This window comes from Salvelinus namaycush, chromosome 9 (genome assembly GCF_016432855.1).
Source record: "Salvelinus namaycush isolate Seneca chromosome 9, SaNama_1.0, whole genome shotgun sequence".
Taxonomy (NCBI): Eukaryota; Metazoa; Chordata; class Actinopteri; order Salmoniformes; family Salmonidae; genus Salvelinus; species Salvelinus namaycush.
Window position 1 is genome coordinate 55611419 of NC_052315.1, and position 22092 is coordinate 55633510.

Sequence of the window (22092 nt, forward strand, 5' to 3'; positions counted from 1 at the left end):
GTAGCGAAATGCTTATGTTCCTACCTCCAACAGTGCAGCAATTCTTAACAATACAAAACAATACACTCAAATCCCCAAAATAAAAAGAAGGAATTAAAGAATATAGAAATATTAGAACGATCAATGTCAGAGTCCGGAATATACAGTGCAGACTTTTTCAACATTTTGTTACATTACAGCCTTATTCTAAAATGTATTAAATCGTTTTTCCCCCTAATTAATCTACACACAAACCCCATCGTGACAGCGAAAACAGGTTTTTATAAATTTTAGCAAATTATTACTAATAAAAACAGAAACACCTTATTTACATAAGTATTCAGAACTTTTGCTTTGAGACTCGAAATTGAGCTCAGGTGCGTCCTGTTTCCATTGATCATCCTTTAGATGTTTCTACAAGTCCAGCTGTGGTAAAATCAATTGATTGGCCATGATTTGGAAAGGTACAAACCTGTCTATATAAGGTCACACAGCTGACAGTGCATGTCAGAGCAAAAACCAAGCCATCAGGTTCTACAGCTGCACCACAGAGGGTAGTGCGTACGGCCCTGTACATCACTGGGGCCAAGCTTCCCGCTATCCAGGACATCTATACCAGGAGGTGTCTGGTGTTTGGTGTTTTCTCTGACCATCAGATACATATCAGTATACCCGCTCATGTGAAATCCATAGATTAGAGCCTAATTAATTAATTTAAATTGACTGATTTCCTTATGTCAAATTGTATTAGTAACATGCCAAATACAACATTTCTGTCACGCCCTGACCTTAGAGAGCCTTTTTATGTCTCTATTTGGTTTGGTCAGGGTGTGATTTGGGGTGGGCATTCTATGTTTTTGTTTTCTATGATTTTGTATTTCTATGTTTTGGCCGGGTATGGTTCTCAATCAGGGACAGCTGTCTATCGTTGTCTCTGATTGGGAACCATACTTAGGTAGCCCTTTTCCCTCCTTTCAGTGTGGGAAGTTTGTTTATGGCACATAGCCCTTATGCTTCACGGTTGTTTTGTATTGTTTATTGTTTTTGTCGGCTTTATTTCTAAATAAAAGGAATATGTACGCTCACCACACTGCGCTTTGGTCTCCTCCTTTTGACGGCCGTGACAATTTCACCTTACAGTGAAATGCTTACTTACGAGCCCCTAACCGACAATGCAGTTTCAAAAAAAATTTGGATAAGAAAAAAAGATAAAAGTAACAAGTAATTAAAGAGCAGAAGTAAAATAACAATATCGAGGCCATATTCAGGAGGGTACCGATACAGAGTCAATGTGCGGGGGCACCGGTTAGTTGAGGTAGTATGTACATGTTGGTAGTGTTATTAAAGTGACTATGCATAGATGACAACAGAGAGTAGCAGTGGTGTAAAGAGAGGGGGGGGGGGGGGCAATGCAAATAGTCTGGGTATTCATTTGACTAGATGTTCAGGAGTCTCATAGCTTGGGGGTAGAAGCTGTTTAGAAGCCTCTTAGACCTAGACTTGGCGCTCCGATACCGCTTGCCGTGCAGTAGCAGGGAGAACAGTCTATGACAAGGATGGCTGAAGTCTTTGACAATTTTTAGGGCCTTCCTCTGACACTGCCTGGTATAGAGGTCCTGGATGGCAAGAAGCTTGGCCCCAGTGATGTACTGGGCCGTTCGCACTACCCTCGGTATTGCCTTGCGGTCGGAGGCCGAGCAGTTGCCATACCAGGCAGTGATGCAAACAGTCAGGATGCTCTAGATGGCGCAGCTGTAGAACCTTTTGAGGATTTGAGGATCTGAGGACCCATGCTAAATCTTTTCAGTCTCCTGAGAGGGAATAGGTTTTGTCGTGCCCTCTTCACGACTGTCTTGGTGTGCTTGGACCATGTTAGTTTGTTGGTGATGTGAACACCAAGGAACTTGAAGCTCTCAACCTGCTCTACTGCAGCCCCATCGATGAAAATGGGGGCGTGCTCGGTCCTCTTTTTCCTGTAGTCCACAATCATCTCCTTTGTTTTGATCACGTTGAGGGAGAGGTTGTTGTCCTGGTACCACACTGCCAGTTCTCTGACCTTCTCCCTATAGGCTGTCTCATCGTTGCCTGTGATCAGGCCTACCACTGTTGTGTCATCAGCAAACTTAATGATAGTGTTGGAGTCGTGCCTGACCGTGCAGTCATGAGTGAACAGGGAGTACATGATGTTAAGTTCATGTTTTAAGTATCCCTATATTTCTGTTATTACGGGGCTATCACTCAGTCAAGAGTGCGCATGCGCAGGAAGTCTTGTGGTTGTTGGACCTAGCCTGGAGTGTAATGGCTACCTTGTAGTGTGTTCATATAGTAGAGTAAACTTTGTTAAACTGGAACCCCGTCGTTGTGTCATTTCGAGTTAACACATGAGGGGACTGAGCACACACCCCTGAGGGGCCCCTGTGTTGAGAATCAGCGTGGTGGATGTTTTGTTACCTACCCTTACTACTTGGGGGCGGCCCGTCAGGAAGTCCAGGATCCAGTTGTAGAGGGAGGTGTTTAGGCCCAGGGTCCTTAGCTTATTGATGAGCTATGGGGGCTATATGGTGTTGAATGCATGAGTTATAGTCAGTGAATAGCAGTCTCACTTAGGTGTTCCTTTTGTCCAAGTGGGAAAGGGCAGTGTGGAGTGCAATAGAGATTGCATCATCTGTGGATCTTTTGGGGTGGTATGCAAATTGGAGTGGGTCTAGGGTTTCTGGGATGATAGTGTTGATGTGAGCCATGACCAGCCTTTCAAAGAACTTCATGGCTACAGACGTGAGTGCTTCGGGTCGGGAGTCATTTAAGCAGGTTACCTTTACTGTTCTTGGGCACAGGCACTATGGTGGTCTGCTTTAAACATGTTGGTATTACAGACTCGGACAGGGAGAGGTTGAAAATGTCAGTGAAGAGACTTTCCAGTTGGTCAGCTCATGCTTGCAGTACACGTCCTGGTAATCCATCTGGCCCTGCGGACTTGTGAATGTTGACCTGTTTAAAGGCCTTAATCACTTCGGCTACGGAGAGCCTGATCACACAGTCTTCCAGAACAGTTGGTAATCTCATGCATGTTTCAATGTTATTTGCCTCGAAGCGAGCATAGAAGCACTTTAGCTCATCTGGGAGGCGTGTGTCACTGGGCAGCTCTCGGCTGTGCTTCCCTTTGTAGTCTGTAATGGTTTGCAAGCCCTGCGACATCCGACGAGCGTCGGATCCGGTGTAGTAAGATTCAATCTTAGTCCTGTATTGATGCTTTGCCTGTTTGAAAGTTCGTCGGAGGGCATTGCGGGATTTCTTATAAGCTTCCGGGTTAGAGTCCCACTCCTTGAAAGTGGCAGATCTAGTCTTTAGCTTAGTGTGGATGCTGCCTGTAAACTTTATCGATGCACTTATTGATGAAGCCAATGACTGATGTGGTGTACTCCTCAATGCCATCGGAGGAATCCCGGAACATATTCCAGTCTGTGCTAGCAAAACAGTCCTGTAGCTTAGCATCTGCTTCATCTGACCACTTTTGTATTGATCTAGTCACTGGTGCTTCCTGCTTAAATTTTGAATTGTAAGCAGGAATCAGGAGGATAGAATTATGGTCAGATTTGCCAAATGGAGGGCGAGGGAGAGCTTTGTATGCGTCTCTGTGTGTGGAGTATAGGTGGTCCAGAGGTTTTTTTCCTCTGGTTGGCATTTAACATGCTGATAGAAATTTGGTAAAACAGATTTAAGTTTCCCTGCATTAACGTCCTCGGCTACTAGGAGCGCCGTCTCTGGGTAAGCGTTTTCTTGTTTGCTTATGGCAGAACAGCTACGAAGAATACAGATGAAAACTCTCTCGGTAGGTAGTGTGGTCTACAACTTATCATGAGATATTCTACCTCAGGCGAGCAATAGCTCGAGACTTCCTTAGATATTGTGCACCAGCTGTTATTTACAAAAATACATAGACCACTGCCCCTAGTCTTACCAGACGCCGCTGTTCTACCCTGCCAGTACATCGTATAACTACCAGCTGTATGTTGATAATGTCGTCGTTCAGCCACGACTCTGTGAAGCATAAGATGTTACAGTTTTTAATGTCCCGTTGGTAGTTTAATCTTCCGTGTAACTCGCCGATTTTATTCTCCAAAGATTGCACGTTTGCTAGAAGAATGGAGGGAAGTGGGGGTTTATTCTACGAATTCTTAGAAGGCAGCCCACTCTTCGGCCACTCTTTCTCCGCCGCCTCTTCATGCAGATCACAGGGATCGGGGCCTGTTCCCGAGGAAGCTGTATGACCTTCGTGTCGGGCTCGTCAGATTCGTGTAAGGAAAAAAAGGACTCTGCTAGTCCGTGGTGATTAATTGCAGTCATGATGTCTATAAATTATTTTCGGTCATAAGAGACAGTAGGGGCAACATTATGTACAAAATAAGTTAAAAAAAAAGTTTTTACAACGCAGATAAACAAACAAAAAAACACAATACGTCTGCCTTCCTCCTGCGCCAACAATACTTCAACATTGTTGCATGTCGCGTTTATGTTTTTCTTCAGTTTACACAGGGCATCAGTCTATAAAGTGCAGGGTTGAGTACCAGGTGGAAGCCGGCTAGTAACAGTGAGTAAAGTTCAGGTCAGGATACTGGGCGGAGGCTAGCTAGTGGTGACTCTTTTACAGTCTGATGGTCTGGATATAGAAGCTGTTTTTCAGTCTCTCGGACCCAGCTTTGATGCAGCTGTACTGTCTCCACCTTCTAGGTACTGGGGTGAACAGGCCATGGCTTGGGTGGCTGAGGTCCTTCCTGTGACACCAGGTGCTGTCAATGTCCTGGAGGGCAGGCAGTGTGCCCCTGTTAATGCGTTGGGCTCTGGAGAGCCCTGCGATTGTGGATGGTGCAGTTGCCATACTAAGCGGTGATACAGCCCGAAAGGATGTTCTTAATGGTTCATCTGTAGAAGTTTGTGAGGGTCTTACGGGCCAAAACAAATTTTTTCAGCCTCCTGAGGTTTGAAGAGGCACTGTTTTGCTTTCTTCACCACACTGTCTGTGTGGATGGATGGACTATTTTAGGTTGTCAGTGATGTGCACGCCTAGGAACTTGAAGCTTTTCACCCTCTTCACTGCAGCCCTGTCGATGTGGATGGGGTTGTGCTTCCTCTGCTGTCTCCTGAAGTCCACGATCAGCTCCTTCGTTTTGTTGACGTTGAGGGAGAGGTTATTTTCCGGGCACCACTCTGCCAGGGCCCTAACCTTCCCCCTGTAGGGACTGGTGCAAATGGCACCATCTCCTATACTGCTTTTGCCCTTTTCCTTACCTTCTCTTACTCTTAAAACCCGGTGGTACAGTCTTAAAATCTGCCTCTTGTAATTCGACCAAAACGTCCCAATATGTTGCTTTATCTTGGAACGCATAATAACCTTTACTCTATTTGTACCCATTGTACCTCTACTCTAGGTGTTTGAGCATAAAACCTTTCATACATTCATAAAATCACCCAGAAGTAAACAGCCTTAAATACAAAAATAAAACTACCTCGCATCCTTTCTTCCAGCGAAATATACTCCTGATCAGCCAGTCAGTGGTGTGTAATGCAGCAGAAACATGCCTGATGAGGTCATGCAGACAAGGTTTTCATAGGGCCCTATGTGACTTCCATAATCCTGAAAGAGACACAGACAGGCAGAGGGCAGGGAAACACATTATGTTGCTGGCTACTGCCATTAAACGCCAACAGCCTGAGTTTGGAAACTTGGACGGCTGTCAAACAGATTGGTCTCTCTTACTTTTCTTTCTATCTCTTTTTCTCTGTGTCTCTATCGCACTCTCTATCTCTCTCACCCTCTTCTCACTTTTCGCTCTCTCTCTCTCTCTTAACACTGAGATTCCCACACTGTGTCTTCCTGGTGGATTGCCTTTGTTGATGTGACCTTCAGCTCATACAAGGCAAAGGACCAATGGTATCCATTACCTTGAGAGAGCCAAGGCACCAACCTGTTTAACAGATATGTGTGCGCGCCTGCATGTGTATGTGTGGAACTCATATGGAACTGCATGAGTGTGTGACCCCAGAGAGGTCAGGGAGGGGTTGCCAGCAGGTCTGAATGAGCGGCAGGACCTTCCGGGCCTGTCAGTCTGGACTGGAGTCAGAGCCAATAGTTTATAGGCCTTCTCTGGTTTCCTCTCTCTCAGCACTGGGCTGGCAGCTGCAGGATCTATTGTAGCTTAGCCCCTCATAGGATCACTTTCCCTTTGTCTCAGAGCTGCAGCAATATCAGTATAAAGCATGGCTGAGTGTCAGAGATGGATCCGGGTTCAAATTATTTTTGAAATATTTCAAATCCTTTGAGTGTTTGCTTTAGTCTGTCTGCAATGCCAGTTGGGTGGAATTTGCACTTCTGTGACTATTCTATTGGTTCCATTGTGCCAGGCAAGCTCAATCAATTCCAGATAAAGTACCAGTATTTGAAAACATAAAAAATATTATTTGAACCCAAGTCTGTCTCAGAGCTGCTGCCCACATATTTTAAGGTATGGCTGAGTGTCAGAGAGGAAGGTTGTTATGAGTGTCAGAGAGAAAGGTTATATTATGATATATTCTGACTGGATAAAGGACACAATCATTGCATCTGTGGAAACGCTGACATCGGTTTCCAGAGTTTCCCCAGTGCCTTATATAAGGCTTTGCTTGGCTGATTTAGTTATTGGTCTCTATGTGGGGTGTTGCTCCCTTCTCTCTCTCACTCTCCTGTGCAACTGTATCTTGATTGTATCTTGTATCTTGGATCATTGACTTTGCTCTCCTGTTATTCTCTCTCATTCCTCCCTCTCTCCATACCCCTCTCTCCTCATCTTCCTCCTCCTCCCCTACTCTTCCTCCTCCCCTTCCTCCTCCTCCCATTCTATCCCATCCTCCTCCCATCCTCTCTCCCATCCTCCTCCTCCCATCCTCTCTCCCATCCTCCTTCTCCCATCCTCTCTCCCTCTTTCCATCTCTCCAGCAGGTTACTAAAAGTAGAACAGTGCCGTCCTCAGGACTTCAGTAACCACATTACCCAGAACCACCGACCAGTCCTAACCCGACCAGTGATCCAGAACAACGAGCGGAACCAAGCTGAGGCTGAGCGGGAACGGGAACTTTACACCGTTGCCGCCATAACCACGGTAACCTCCACCGAGGAGAAGGGGAACAGGAAGCAGTGTGACGCGGAGCGCTACGGTTTCCAGAAAGAAGGGGCAGAGAGAGACCGTCCGCTTACTAAGATCAACAGCATCAAACTACAGCCGGACCAGGCAGCAGCTGTTGCTGCGAACATCCGAGATGGATCCCCACGACAGGCAGACACACCAGACGGGCTCTACAGATACCCACAGGTGAACACAAGATATACAAATGGACATAAAAACCAGTGGAGGAAAAAGTACTTGAGTAAAAGTAAAGATACCTTAATAGAAAATTACTCAAGTAAAAGTGACTCACACAGTAAATTAGTACTTGAGTAAAAGTCTAAAAGTCTAAATATACTTAAGTATTAAAAGTAAAAGTATGAATAATTTAAAATTCCTTATATTAAGCAAACCAGACTGCACAATTTTTTTATATATTTTTTTATGGATAGCCAGGGGCACACTCCAACAGTCAGACATAATTTAGAAACGATGCATTTGTGTTTAGTGAGTCCGCCAGATCAGAGGCAGTAAGGATGACCAGGGAGGTTCTGTTGATAAGGGTATGAATTGGACCATTTTCTGTCCCACTAAGCATTCAAAATGTAACGAGTACTTTTGGGTGTCAGGGAAAATGTAAGTAGTTAAAAGTACATTATTTTCTTTAAGACTGTAGTGAAAGTAAAAGTTGTCAAAAATATAAATAGTAAAGTACAGATACCCCAAAAAACGACTTAATTATTACTTTAAAATATTTTTTACTTAAGTGCTTTACACCACTGATAAGAACAGAGCACTAGCTTGAAGTCAGCCATACCTACCTAACAACACTGTTAAATGAACACTTAAGCTGTGACTGACCCTGATATTTATTCTATGATACTGATCAAGACTGTCGCTGATGATCAAGAATGTCGCTGATGATCAAGACTGTCCCTGATCAACACATACACTATACAGTACCAGTCAAAAGCTTGGACACACCTACTCATTCCAGGGTTTTTCTTTATTTTTACTATTTTCTACATTGTAGAATAACAGTGAAGACATCAAAACTATGAATAACACATATGGAATCATGTAGTAACCAGTCAATCCAAAACATTTCAAGAACTTTGAACGTCTCTTCAAGAGCAGTCGTAAAAACCATCAAGCGCTATGATGACGGCCACAGCAACAGAAGAACCAGAGATACATCTGCTGCAGAGGATAAGTTCAATAAAGTTACCAGCCTCAAAAATCGTCAATTAACTGCACCTCAGATTGCACTTCACAGAATTCAAGTAACAGACACATCTCAACATCAACTGTTCAGAGGAGACTGCGTGAATCAGGCCTTCATGGTCGAATTGTTGCAAAGAAACCACAACTAAAGTACACCAATAATAAGAAGAGACTTGCTTGGGCCAAGCAATGGACATTAGACTGGTGGAAATCTGTCCTTTGGTCTGATGAGTCTAAATTTGAGATTTTTGGTTCCAACCAGCATCAGATGACCTGGCCTCCACAATCACCCGACCTCAACCCAGTTGAGATGGTTTGAGATAAGTTGGACCGCAGAGTGAAGGAAAAGCAGCCAACAAGTGCTCAGCATATGTGGGAACTCCTTCAAGAATGTTTTGGTTTCTACATGATTCCATATGTGTTATTTCATAGTTTTGACGTCTTCACTATTATTCTACAATGTAGAAAATTGTAAAAATAAAGAAAAACCCTTGAATGAGTAGGTGTTTCCAAACGTTTGACTGGTACTATATATACAAAAGTATGTGGACCCCACCTTCAAATTAGTGGATTTGGCTATTTCAGCCAGACCCGTTGCTGACAGGTGTATAAAATCGAGCAAACAGCCAGGCAATCTCTATAGACAAACATTGGCAGTAGAATGGCCTTACTGAAGAGCTCAGAGACTTTCAACTTGGCACCGTCATAGGATGCCACCTTTCCAACAAGTCAGTTCGTTAAATTTCTGCCGTGCTAGAGCTTCCCCGGTCAACTGTAAGTGCTGGTATTGTGAAGTGGAAACGTCTAGAAGCTCAACGACTCAGCCGCGAAGAACGGGACCGCAGAGTGCTGAAGAACATAAGCGCGTAAACATCGTCTGTCCTCGGTTGCAACACTCACTACCGAGTTCCAAACTGCCTCTGGAAGCAAAGTTAGCACAATAACTGTTCATCAGGAGCTTTATACTCTGAAGGATTCACCCCTTTTTTCCCTTGGAGCTAGGATATGCATATTATTGGTACCAGTTGAAAGGAAACACTTTGAAGTTTGTGGAAATGTGAAAGAAATGTAGGATAATATAACACAATAGATCTGGTAAAAGATAATACAAAGAAAAAAACAACCGTATGTCACGTTCCTGACCTGTTTTCCTTTGTTATGTATTTGTTTTAGTTGGTCAGGGCGTGAATTGGGTGGGTTGGTCTAGGTTTCTATTTCTATGTGGGGTTTTGTGTTCGGCCTGGTATGATTCTCAATCAGAGACAGGTGTGTATCGTTTGTCTCTGATTGAGAGTCATACTAAGGCAGCCTGGGTTTCACTTGTGTTTTGTGGGTGTTTGTTCCTGTGTCAGCGTTTGGGCCACACAGGACTGTTGCAGGTTAGTCACGTTTGTTGTTTTGTTAATTTGTAGTGTTTGTTGGTTTGCCATTAAAACATGAATACCTACTACTCCGCATCTTGGTCCGATCCATGCTCCTCCTCGTCCGAGGAGGAGAACGACATTGACAGCCTTTACACCGTATTTTTTTTTTTGTTGTACCATCTTTGAAATGCAAGAGAAAGGCCTTAATGTATTATTCCAGCCCAGGTGCAATGTCGATTTTGGCCACTAGATGGCAGCGGTGTATGTGCAAATTTTTAGACTGATGCAATGAACCATTGCATTTAAAAAAAATATATTTGTATCAAGACTGCCCAAATGTGCCTCATTGTTTGTTATTAAATGGGTTTCCATGGCCGAGCAGCTGCACACAAGCCTAAGTTCTCCATGTGCAATGCCATGCGTAGGCTGGTGAAAGCTCGCCACCATTGGACTCTGGAGCAGTGGAAACGCGTTCTCTGGAGTGATGAGTCACACTTCACCATCTGGCAGTCTGACTGCCGAATCTGGGTTTGGCGGATGCCTGGAGAACGATACCTGCCCCAATGCATAGTGCCAACTGTAAAGTTTGGTGTAGGATGAATAATGGTCTGGGGCTGTTTATAATGGTTCGGGCTAGGCCCCTTAGTTCCAGTGAATGGAAATCTTAACGCTACAGCATAGAATGACATTCTAAACGATTCTGTGCTTCCAACTTTGTGGCAGCAGTTTGGGAAAGGCCCTCTCCTGTTTCAGCATGACTATGCCCCCGTGCACAAAGCGAGGTCCATACAGAAATGGTTTGTCGAGATCGGTGTGGAAAAACTTGACTGGCCTGCACCGAGCCCTTATCTCAACCACATCAAACACCTTTGGGATGAATTGGAACTGCGAGCCAGGCCTAATCGCCCAACATCAGTGCCCGACCTCACTAATGCTCGTGGCTGAATGGAAACAAGTCCCCTCAGCAATGTTCCAACATCGAGTGGAAAGCCTTCAAAGAAGAGTGGAGGATGTTATAGCAGCAAAGGAGGAACCAACACCATATTAATGCCCATGATTTTGGAACGAGATGTTTGACGAGCAGGTGTACACATACTTTTGTTTTTTGTTGTGTAGTTCTGCGCTATAGATCGAATCAGAGTTAGATTATTTGTCACATTGTATTTTTTTCATTTGGTCCAGTTGGTTTTGCATTCTCTTTGGTCTTCCAACAACATTCTGGATGAAAACAGTGCAATAGGCGCTCTAACTGCGACATGCAGGGCCTAGGCTATATTCAGTAGGCTATGTCCCCTGTATAGCCCCTGCCACCCCTAATTATGCACTCATAAAGGCACTGCTACTCACAAAATGTTTCGAAGATATCAAGTTGTGATAATGTGTCATCAAATGCTCACAATCAAACAATCAATATTACTGCAAGCCTCTCGTTCTTTTCTTGTGTTTGGTCCGGACTGCGTTCACACCTGCAACGAACCTTACCATGGTACAAATGGAGAATGACCGAGACCACTCTTTTTGAGTGAACCACTTTTGGTGCACTTCTGCGTGTGGATAGTGTGTTCACACCAGTCCAAACTAACCGAACTAAGGGGGTAAATGCACCAGAGTTTGGTAAAACCGCTCCAAAACTATTTGGTGTGAAGGCCCCCTTAATGATATAAATTCTATTGCTGTTGTTTCCTTTATTGGTATACTCTATTTTATGTACTTTTTATTAGTTGAAACATTGTGCATTGTAAATTGCAGCTGTAGTCTTTTATTGTAAATGTCAACCATTTCAAGGAGAGCTAGTGGTATTTCTACAATGTGAGAATAATCTTTGAACTTCGAACTCTAGGTGAACGGGTCCGGGGACCAGAGCCCAGGGGAGATGATGGCCCACCCCGAACCCCACCAGACTCCCTCCATCTTGGGTAGCATGACTCCTACCCCCCAGTACCCCCAGCAAGAGCCTGAGCCCAGGGCCCTGACCAGGACCAGCTCCATGCAGCAGCTGGAACAGTGGGTCCGCACACAGAGAGTACGCAACCAGGACGACGACACTAGAAGGTGGGTGGGTGGGTATTTTTTTGGTGTCCCAAGATGTTATCTCAGAGAACTTGAAATGTTGTATGTATTCCTGGACTGAACAAATAATTCCGGAATAGAAAGTCAATTCAGAAGCCTATACAGTAAAAGACTGCATGAACTGCCTCAGTTCCTTCAGTTCTGGTGCAGTTTTATTTATTTTTATTACATATTTGTGATCACTACAAGTAGTGTGCAAGACTTGTTTTTCTTAATTTTTTACACATTGTTCACTGACCTCTCTGGTACTTTTTCAGACCCACAAAATAGTGTGACAGCGTCCTCTCTCTGATCCAAACCCTTTTAGAAATGTAAAGCCCTCTGTAGTTTCCTACTTTTTGATTCCAGTCACACTGACCAGACTAGAAGACATACGGTAGACCTACCATTGATGCCGAATGTATGAGAGTCTGCTCCTGTCTTCAGTGCAGTAGAGGTTATTGTAGGACAGTCAATTGTGTATTGTTCTTTCTGGACTGGAAGAAAAATTGATCAATACAGTATTCTTCGTCTTATAGCCTGTATCATCTGACAGCAGAGGAAAGAGAGGGGTGAAAGTGAACTTCTCTTAGTCCTGCTATAAATTCTGAATCATGCAGCAGCCCAGCACCAGTATCTAGTGTGTGTGTGTGTGTGTGTGTGTGTGTGTGTGTGTGTGTGTGTGTGTGTGTGTGTGTGTGTGTGTGTGTGTGTGTGTGTGTGTGTGTGTGTGTGTGTGTGTGTGTGTGTGTGTGTGTGTGTGTGTGTGTGTGTGTGTGTGTGTGTGTGTGTGTGTGTGTGTGTGTGTGTGTGTGTGTGTGTGTGTGTGTGTGTGTGTGTGTGTGTGTGTGTGTGTGTGTGTGTGTGTGTGTGTGTGTGTGTCCAGTCAGCAGGGATCCTGTTTCTCTCGCTCATCATTAGCTAGCAACCTCACCAGCGCCTTTAGCACAGTTCACAGTCTGAATAAGCTTTATATTTTTACAAAACACTGCAGTTTAAAGCACCTATTTTTTACAAAACAAGAATGACAATTATTATATCTACTTTCAGTAGACATCCATTATTTTAAGCCACACATATTTGGCATGAACTATGACATCTCCCCGAAACCAAGCAGGCAGCAGCATTTGCAAACTTTACAGTTTGAAGTGGGTATTAAAGTGAGAATAGTCATTCAGCAATATGAGATCATTGCTGGGTGTTTGGATTTCAGTATTGTGTTAAATCTGTACCTCGAGCCAAACAGAACAGATAGGAACTCATAAATCATTCATGGTAATGCAGTAAACCACAGAGCTGCAGAGGTAAACAATGACAGTACAGTGGGCAGAGGACGAGAGATGGACTGACTAACCGACTCCTCATCTAGGTAAAGTTTGTGTTCATTAGGCACCAAACGGAATAAAATGGACTGAAACAGGGAGGAATTATCTGGACTCTGGTCTAATAAGATAATAAGACATTTTCAGAGTCAAAATGTTTTGCTACCGTGCCTTACTGAACACAACCCAGGGCTTGCCCGCTTAATTGGGGGGAAGAATGCTCAGCTTGACCCATCCAGCCAGATCCTTCAGAGCATCTCCTCATCTTAATTTGGGCTATGGCCTGATTTCTCCATCTAGACAGCAGCCACTTAATTGTTTGGTCCATCTGAACTCCTACTTCTCCAGCAGTGTGTGTGTATGCGTGCGTGCGTGCGTGCTCTGTTTACCATTACTGGGCATAAATGGTCTCCATGCCTCACCCCACCCTGCTCCACCGCAGCAGTCACACATGATGCTTCATTTCCCCTGAGTTCAGTAGCAGTCTCCAGTCTCTAGTTGCGTTATCCAGCATCTGTAAGTGAGGGTAATAGCCAGAGCAGCCTATCTTTTTTTTCTGTCTCTGGCTATCTCTCAGTCTCTATCTGCACTGTCTCTGACCTGTGCAAATATTTTTGCTTGGTAGAATAATCGTATTTGTCTTAAGTGTGTTTCTTCTCTTTCCTTTCGAGCATGTCAGTGTGCGCGCACGTATGCTCACACACTTCACACTTCTCAAACACCATGGTGTGTTTATCATATCTGTTGCACACACACACATGGGTTATGGCAGCTGACAAATTATTCAAATGAACAGTGGCTAATGGTTCATAGCACAGATGAACTCACCACAAGGTTGGACAAAAAATGTCATCTGGATTTCAGCTTGGAAAATGTGTCGTTAACAGTGTGTGTATGCACTCGCTCCAGGAACAGAGCATCACTGCCGTTAGATGAGTCTCTGACTGTGATGTTGGCAGTCTGTTACTCTGTTAGATTCACACCCCCAGGATAGTGGTGAGAAGTTTTACAATTGAGGCTGCTGGCTGTTAGCTTGTTTATAAAGTTTCATAGATACAGAGTTTGCTAAGGAGAGGAAGTCTGTAACTCTTCATTGAGTGTATTTATCCTCCAGGGATGTGGTTTCTTCATCCTCTGCATACAGTGCATTCGGAAAGTATTCAGACCCATTGACTTTTTCCACACATTTTGTTACTTTACAGCCGCCTTCTAAAATGTATAACATTGTTTTTTCCCTCATTTAATCTATGTACAATACCACATAATGACAAAGCAGAACAGATTTTTTTAAATGTTTGCAAATGTATTAAAAGTAAAAAACTGAAATCACATGAACATAAGTATTCAGACCCTTTACTCAGTACTTTCTTGAAGCACCTTTGGCATTTGTATTCGGTCATGTCATGTCATGTTTCCGGTCGCTTTGCCATGATTAAAAGCAGTGGTTCGGGCTTTCAGTTTTGCGCAAATGCTGCCATCAATCCACGGTTTCTGGTTAGGGAAGGTTTTAATAGTCACCGTGGGTACAACATCACTGATGCACTTGCTAATAAACTCGCTGAACAAGTCAGCATATACATCAATGTTGTTGTCTGAGGCTATCTGGAACATATCCCAGTCCACGTGATCAAAGCAATCTTGAAGCGTAGAATTCGATTGGTCGGACCAGCGTTGGGGCGGCAGGTAGCCTAGTGGTTAGAGTGTTGGACTAGTAACTGAAAGGTTGCAAGATTGAATCCCAGAGCTGACAAGGTAAAAATCTGTCGTTTTGCCACTGAACAAGGCAGTTAACCCACTGTTCCTAGGCAGTCATTGAAAATAAGAATTTGTTCTTAACTGACTTGCCTTGTTAAATAAAGGTAAAAAAATAAAAACAGACCTGAGCATGGGCGTTTACTGTTTTAGTTTCTGTCTATAGGCTGGGTCCAACAAAATGGAGTTGTGGTCAGATTTGTCTTGATCACATCTCTGATCCTCCTCTTTCTCTTCTCAGTATCATGTCGTACCAGACCCTGCCTAGGAACATGCCCAGCCACCGGGCACCTCCAGTCATGCCCCACTGCGGGGACCCTGGCTACCGTACCTTACCCAGGAACAGCATGGTGTGGCCGGACAGTATCTCCAGCATGTCCCCTACCATATACGACCAGGCCCTAGGCATGGGGCTGGGCCTGGGGATTTCGCCTGCAGACAAGAGGCGCTCCATGAGGGACGACACCATGTGGCAGCTATACGAGTGGCAGCAGAGAATGGGCTACACTCCCAGGTAGGCATGAGACTTTAGAAATATAATTTCTAGATTTGGAATTCCCATTCAAGTTAATGTTTTGTAATGCTGGACCGTCAGCCATATTGAGTGTACCCATGAGTGCACCAGTCAAATTGCAGCGGTCTGAATTGGAATTTCTATTGACTTCCTGAATTGATGGAATTGAAATGAAATGTACCCTAAGCAGTATAATGTCACACCTAGCCCCAGGCCAACGTCGTCCACGCCCGGGCCGTATGGGACCCTGCCCAGCCCCAAGACCATGATCAACTTGTCTGAGCACCAGGGTGACAGTCAACAATCTATCCCCCCCTCGCCTTCCCACGGCTCCTTGTCCATGTACGGGGGCTACTCGCCCCTCCGCTCCTCCTACAACCACAGCTCCACTAGGTCAGAAGTGGGCTTGCCTGTATACCAGGGGGATATCACTATAGACAGGAGACACAGCAGGACATCCCACCTCAATAAGGTGAGAGGACTAGTATGGACCTGGGTCTTCTAACACCTGGCTGTATTCAGTATTTTTGCAACGTGACATGAGTATCAACGATTCTTATTGAACAATTGCAGGAAGTTCCTCCATGGTCCAGTTTGTTTTCAACCTTTTGGTGCCTAATGAACACAACCCTGGCCAGCAATGGGATGTATGCTTGCTGAATATTCCCCTGATTGAATACAACCCTGCCTCTCTCTCTCTTCTCCAGTATGCCTACCCACCTGACAGGAGGCCAATGCCAGCTGGGATCCCTGTCCAGACCATCACTGCCCAATCTCTGCAAGGCAAAACAGTCAGTTCCCTTCCCTCTCTCCTTCTTTCCCTCCCTCTTGTCTGGTCTGGCCTACTGTACCCTGCCCTTGGCCTTGATACACAGTCAGGCTCACTTCTGTGATATATCGTCTACTTATAACACTAATAAAACATTTAAAATGGATTGGTTGATTAAAGTAAGGAAATACAGTATGTTTTCCAAGCACTAGCTGCAGTTTTGGAATAATAGATGTGTCTCATCTATTTTAGGCTTTTTGCAAACGCAGCTACAGTGTGCCTAGGCAGGTTCCAGAATGAAATATGCAACCAAAACATTGTTTTGATGAAGGCAAATAGCGTATTCATTAGTCAAAGGGCCTACTTTTTAAAATGATTAACAAAAGCCTGCCTACCAAGTTTAAGCTCATAAATCAAACACAGTGCAAAACAAAAATGCACCAAATCCAAGTACAGTTTTTCACAATTGCTGACATTTAATCCAAGTACAAATTCCCTGTCTTAGGTCAATTAGGATCACCACTTTATTTTAAGAATGTGAAATGTCAGAATAACAGTAGAGAATTATTTATTTCTGCTTTTATTTCTTTCATCACATTCCCAGTGGGTCAGAAGTTTACATACACTCAATTAGTATTTGGTATCATTGCCTTTACATTGTTTACCTAAGGTCAAAGGTATTGGGTAGCCTTCCACAAGTTTCCCACAATAAGTTGGGTTAATTTTGGCCCCTCCTAACAGAGCTGGTGTAACTGAGTCAGGTTTGTAGGCCTCCTTGCTCTTACACGCTTTATCAGTTCTGCCCACAAATGTTCTATCGGATTGAGGTCAGGGCTTTGTGATAGCCACTCCAATACCTTGACTTTGTTGTCCTTAAGCCATTTTGCCACAACTTTGGAAGTATGCTTGGGGTCATTGTCCATTTGGAAGACCCATTTGCAACCAAGCTTTAACTTCCTGACTGAAGTTGAGATGTTGCTTCAATATATCCACATCATTTTCCTGCCACATGATGCCATCTATTTTGTGAAGTGCACCAATCCCTCCTGCAGCAATGCACCCCCACAACATGATGCTGCTACCCCCGTGCTACACGGTTGGGATGGTATTCTTCGGCTCGCAAGTCTCCCCCTTTTTCCTCCAAACATAACGATGGTCATTATGGCCAATCAGTTCTATTTTTGTTTCATCAGACCAGAGGACATTTCTCCAAAAAGTATGATCTCTCGTGTCCCCATGTGCAGTTGCAAACCGTAGTCTGGCTTTTTTATGGCGGTTTTGGAGCAGTAGCTTCTTCCTTGCTGAGCGGCCTTTCAGGTTATGTCGATATAGGACTCGTTTTACTGTGGATATAGATACTTTTGTACCTGTTTCCTGCAGCATCTTCACAAGGTCCTTTGCTGTTGTTCTGGGATTGATTTGCACTTTTTGCACCAAAGTACGTTCATCTCTAGGAGACAGAACGTGTCTCCTTCCTGAGCGGTATGTCACCTGCGTGGTCCCATGGTGTTTATACTTGCATACTATTGTTTGTACAGATGAACGTGGTACCTTCAGGCATTTGGAAATTGCTTCCAAAGGATGAACTAGACTTGGGGAGGTCTACAATTTTTTTTCTGAGTTCTTGGCTGATTTCTTTTGATTTTCCCATGATGTCAAGCAAAGAGGCACTGGGTTTCAAGGTAGGCCTTGAAATACATCCACAGCTACACCTTCAATTGACTGAAACAATGTCAATTAGCCTATCAGAAGCTTCTAAATCCATGACATCATTTTCTGGAATTTTCCAAGCTGTTTAAAGGCACAGTCAACTTTGTGTGTGTAAACTTCTGACCCACTGGAATTGTGGAACAGTGAATTCTAAGTGAAATAATCTATCTGTAAACAATTGTTGGAAAAATTACTTGTGTCATGCACAAAGTACATTTGCCAAAACTATAGTTTGTTAACAAGAAATTTGTGGAGTGGTTGAAAAACGAGTTTTAATGACTCCAACCTAAGTGTATGTAAACTTCCGACTTCAACTATATATCATTCTATTGGTTGCAAGAAAATGTGAAGTTTTGAACCCAGTGTCGTTTTGCGTATCAGTTCATAAACCATGTGCCATGGAATCGGTAAGTCGAAAAGCTCTTCCCAACTATTTTGCAATCTATATGGCAGCGCTGTAATTTTTTGGGTCCTTAAATTAAACTGGTGTACTTTATATTTATCACCATTTTCTTTCAACAATTATGGTCTTTAACGCAGGGCCGACAGACAAGTTCCCTACTTTCCCCCCTTTCCACTTTCCTCTTCCATGTTTGCAGTAAACCTGCAATTAGTTGCTTGTAATTTTGGGTAGAGCAGACATTTCCATAAATGTTTGTTTGCTGCATGTGTGACATAACAACACCAGTCCTATTATGATATCATTTAGAAAGATGATACTTTAAAAACATTTTTTTAAACGTTTTTATATCTATTAGTATTTGAATTTAACCATAACATTTGTTGTATTATTTGTTCTGTTTTTTTCTCTCAGGTGGATTAAATTGGAATTGCAACCAACTTTCTATGGCTTGTTTTAAAAATAGCGATATTTCCTTTTCAAATAACTGAAAGTGTTGAAACCTGAATAACTTTTGTATGACTGAAGCCTTAAGTGAGAGATCTAATGCTTTAATATTTAATAATTTCTGTCCTCCGAATTTATATTCCTTATACGGCTTGCCGTTCCAAATAAGATTGAATCTTTTTTTCTCATATAATTTAAATAACTGTTCGCTAGGTGTGGGCAATACCATAATCAAATACAGTAGGTAAACTGGGATATGACTAAAGAGATTAATCTGGATGATTTTTCCACAAATAGACAGGTATTTTCCTTTTCATGGTAGCTAGATCTTATCTATTTTTGCTAACTTTAAATTTAAATTTATTGGAAACAGATAATTTATTTGTTCAGGGATATGTATACTGAGTATGTCCACATCACCATCAGACCATTTTATTGGTAAACTACACGGTAATGTAAAAGTTGTATTTTTTAGTTATCCAATACCTAATATAGTACACATCATAATTTCTTGTAATCCAGAGAGTTTAGAAAAAGTGTCTAGATCCTCTATGAGGCTGTGGAGGGATTCTAATTGTGGATTTAAAAGAAAACATGAATCATCAGCGTACAATGACACCTTTGTTTTTAATCCCTGGATTTCTAACCCCTTGATATTATTGTTGGATCTGATTTTATAGCTAACATTTCGATGGCCATAATAAATAGATATGCCGATAGTGGACAACCTTGTTTTACTCCTCTTGACAGTTTAAAACTTTCTGAGAAGTAGGGTTACTATACATGACTTTAACCCATTTTATAAGAAATTCTCCAAATTGTAAATGTTCCAGGCATTTGTATATAAACTCCAGTCGTACTTTATCAAAAGCCTGGTTTCCCAGATTTTCTAATTAATTGCAGTAACGTACGCCGAAGAGACACACACAGCTTACTCCCTAAATAGAATCTCAGCAGATGTTGCCCAGAAATTAGAAACTCCAACTTAGCTGGTCCACTTTTCAAGATCACTAAGTAGGCTTAGTGGGGTTGTGTACAGTAATGAATTCAGGACTTTGTTTTTTTAAGTGTCTTTTAAGTCGTCAGACAGGGATTTAAGTAATGTAGGGCACCCAAACTTGTGATGGGAAACGGTTGTTTGTGATCAAGGGGTTAATAGTGGCACCACTGCATGAATAATGGTAACACTTTTGTCAATGGTGTGACATTGATTTTCTTCATCTAGTCGTTATGGCATTCACGCAGTCAGTGGTGTTGTGTAACACATGACATGCCTATGACCTATTATACAATACAACACAGTAAGAAAAATAGTGGGGTTTTCTATCCTCCATTTACTCACATTCATCTTCTCATCTCCAACAGTTTGTCCTTCTATGTATCTCTTAGATCTGACTTGTTTGCCCTGTCTGTCTGTCTTTTTCTGTCATTCTCTATCTTTCTGTACATCCTTCTGTCTTTTTCTTATGCCTAACTATCCGTTGCCCTCGCTCCCTTTCCCTTCTCTCTTTCCTCTCCTCTTTGCTATCCTCTGCACTGCTGACCGACGCTAGAATGCCATTTTGTCTCATCACCTCCAGAGGAACCTCATGTATCTGGATAACCAGGTGGGGTAACTCTAACACATGGTTCTTATTTTGGGACGGATCTACCTACCGAGTTTCAGACTTGCTCTGTTTCCGTCTGTGTGTCTTTGTGGATGGATATGCTGTCTAAAAGTAGTTGTTTTTCCAAGCTGCATTCGAGATGTCATCTCATGTAGGTCAATATTTGAAAAGTTTGAAAGTATGCGGTGAATACTAGCTTGTGTGTGTAACTTTAATTGGGGCTTTCCCTTGTTGTGTGACATTTTGGATGAGAGTATGTTTTTGTGTGTGATCTATTATGATTTAAAAAGGTGGAGCTAGCATCATTGACAGTCAGTGTTGTTTCTAAACTGTTCCCATAGTGTTCCCATCCTCCTCCTTTCCTCCATAATGAACAGATGAAGGAAAATTTGCCTTTAATCGTGATGAATCACACGTTGATAGAGAACTCAGCCCCCAGACCTCAACTGTACCACCACAACTTAAGAGTAAGGTATTGGCCAGCCAACCCCAGCTAAACATTGATTTCTTCTATCCATCCACAGTTGTTTTTTTGGTCCGTCTTGCTCCTGCAATCCTCCTCTGGTGGCAAAATCTTTCATGGCATCTCAATACCTCCTCCCTGTATTGTTTGTAAATGTAGCACTTCTCATTCATACAGCTTTTACTCTACTGTCTCCTCTATTTGTTGGAAAGTCATACCACTAATGTGAGCATGGTTTACATACATACGTATGATGTGTACTGTATGCTCCACTGTCTGGTTAAAACCCCTCCTTCACTATTGACAGGTGTGTTTGTGCGTGTGTGTGTGTGTACCTGTGTATGTGTGTGCTGCTAGGTAAATTTATATTATATTGTTGTGTTGCCAGTGTTATGGGCCGAGCGCACAACTCTGTTTCCACCAGTCTCTGTATGGGCAGTGAGAATTCCCACTTAAAACTAACTATTTGAAACCACATATGTGACCGACCGCCTCGATTAGGTCTTATGTAGCAAAATTTGAAATGTTTTTTTTTTACATTGGATAAAAGTAGAGACTCAGTGTCACGTCCTGACCATAGTTCTTATGTGTGTTGCTTGTTTTAGAGTTGGTCAGGACGTGAGCTGGGTGGGCATTCTATGTTGTGTGTCTAGTTTGTCTGTTTCTGTGTTCAGCCTGATATGGTTCTCAATCAGAGGCAGCTGTCAATCGTTGTCCCTGATTGAGAATCATATATAGGTGTCTTGTTTTGTGTTGGGGATTGTGGGTGGTTGTCTTCTGTCTTTGTGTTCTGCACCAGATAGGACTGTTGTCGGTTTTCACGTTTATTGTTTTGTTTGTAGTGTTCATATATTCTTTATTAAATTATGTTGAACACTAGCCGCGCTACGTTTTGGTCCTCTCCTTCATCCCAGGAAGAAAACCGTTACACTCAGAGCTAAGAAATTGTATATCATACACTACAGTTTAGGAACAATGTGGAAGTAATTCTGCTTTGAAAGTTGATCAACTTGTAACCCGACTTTTGAGAAAATGGTCCTTGAATGTTTTGGTACACCTATTTGGAGAGCGCTTATTTGTCTACACCCATTCGCACCCTCTTAAGCCTTAATAACACATATGGATTCATGTAGTAACCAAAAAGGTGTTCAACAAATCAAAATATATTTTATATTTGAGGTTCTTCAAATAGCCACCCTTTGCCCTGATGACAGCTTTGCACACTCTTAGCATTCTCTCAACCAGCTTCATGAGGTAGTCACCTGGAATGCAGTTCAATTAACAGGTGTGCCCCCTTAAAAGTTAATTTGTGGAATTTCTTTCCTTCTTATTGCATTTGAGCCAATCAGTTGTTTT

The 22092-nt window shown here is 42.9% G+C and overlaps 1 protein-coding gene across 2 annotated transcripts in view; it reads left to right on the forward strand.

The window, feature by feature from the left end:
• The window catches only part of LOC120054210 (pleckstrin homology domain-containing family A member 5-like), a 102840-nt gene that overhangs the window by 55097 nt on the left and 25651 nt on the right, over nt 1-22092 (forward strand). For both annotated transcript variants that reach the window (XM_039001670.1, XM_039001671.1), the window contains 5 exons: nt 6950-7322; nt 11544-11755; nt 15068-15340; nt 15548-15812; nt 16048-16131. In XM_039001670.1, coding sequence (XP_038857598.1) covers nt 6950-7322; nt 11544-11755; nt 15068-15340; nt 15548-15812; nt 16048-16131 — 1207 coding nt within the window. The remainder of the gene's footprint in view (nt 1-6949; nt 7323-11543; nt 11756-15067; nt 15341-15547; nt 15813-16047; nt 16132-22092) is intronic.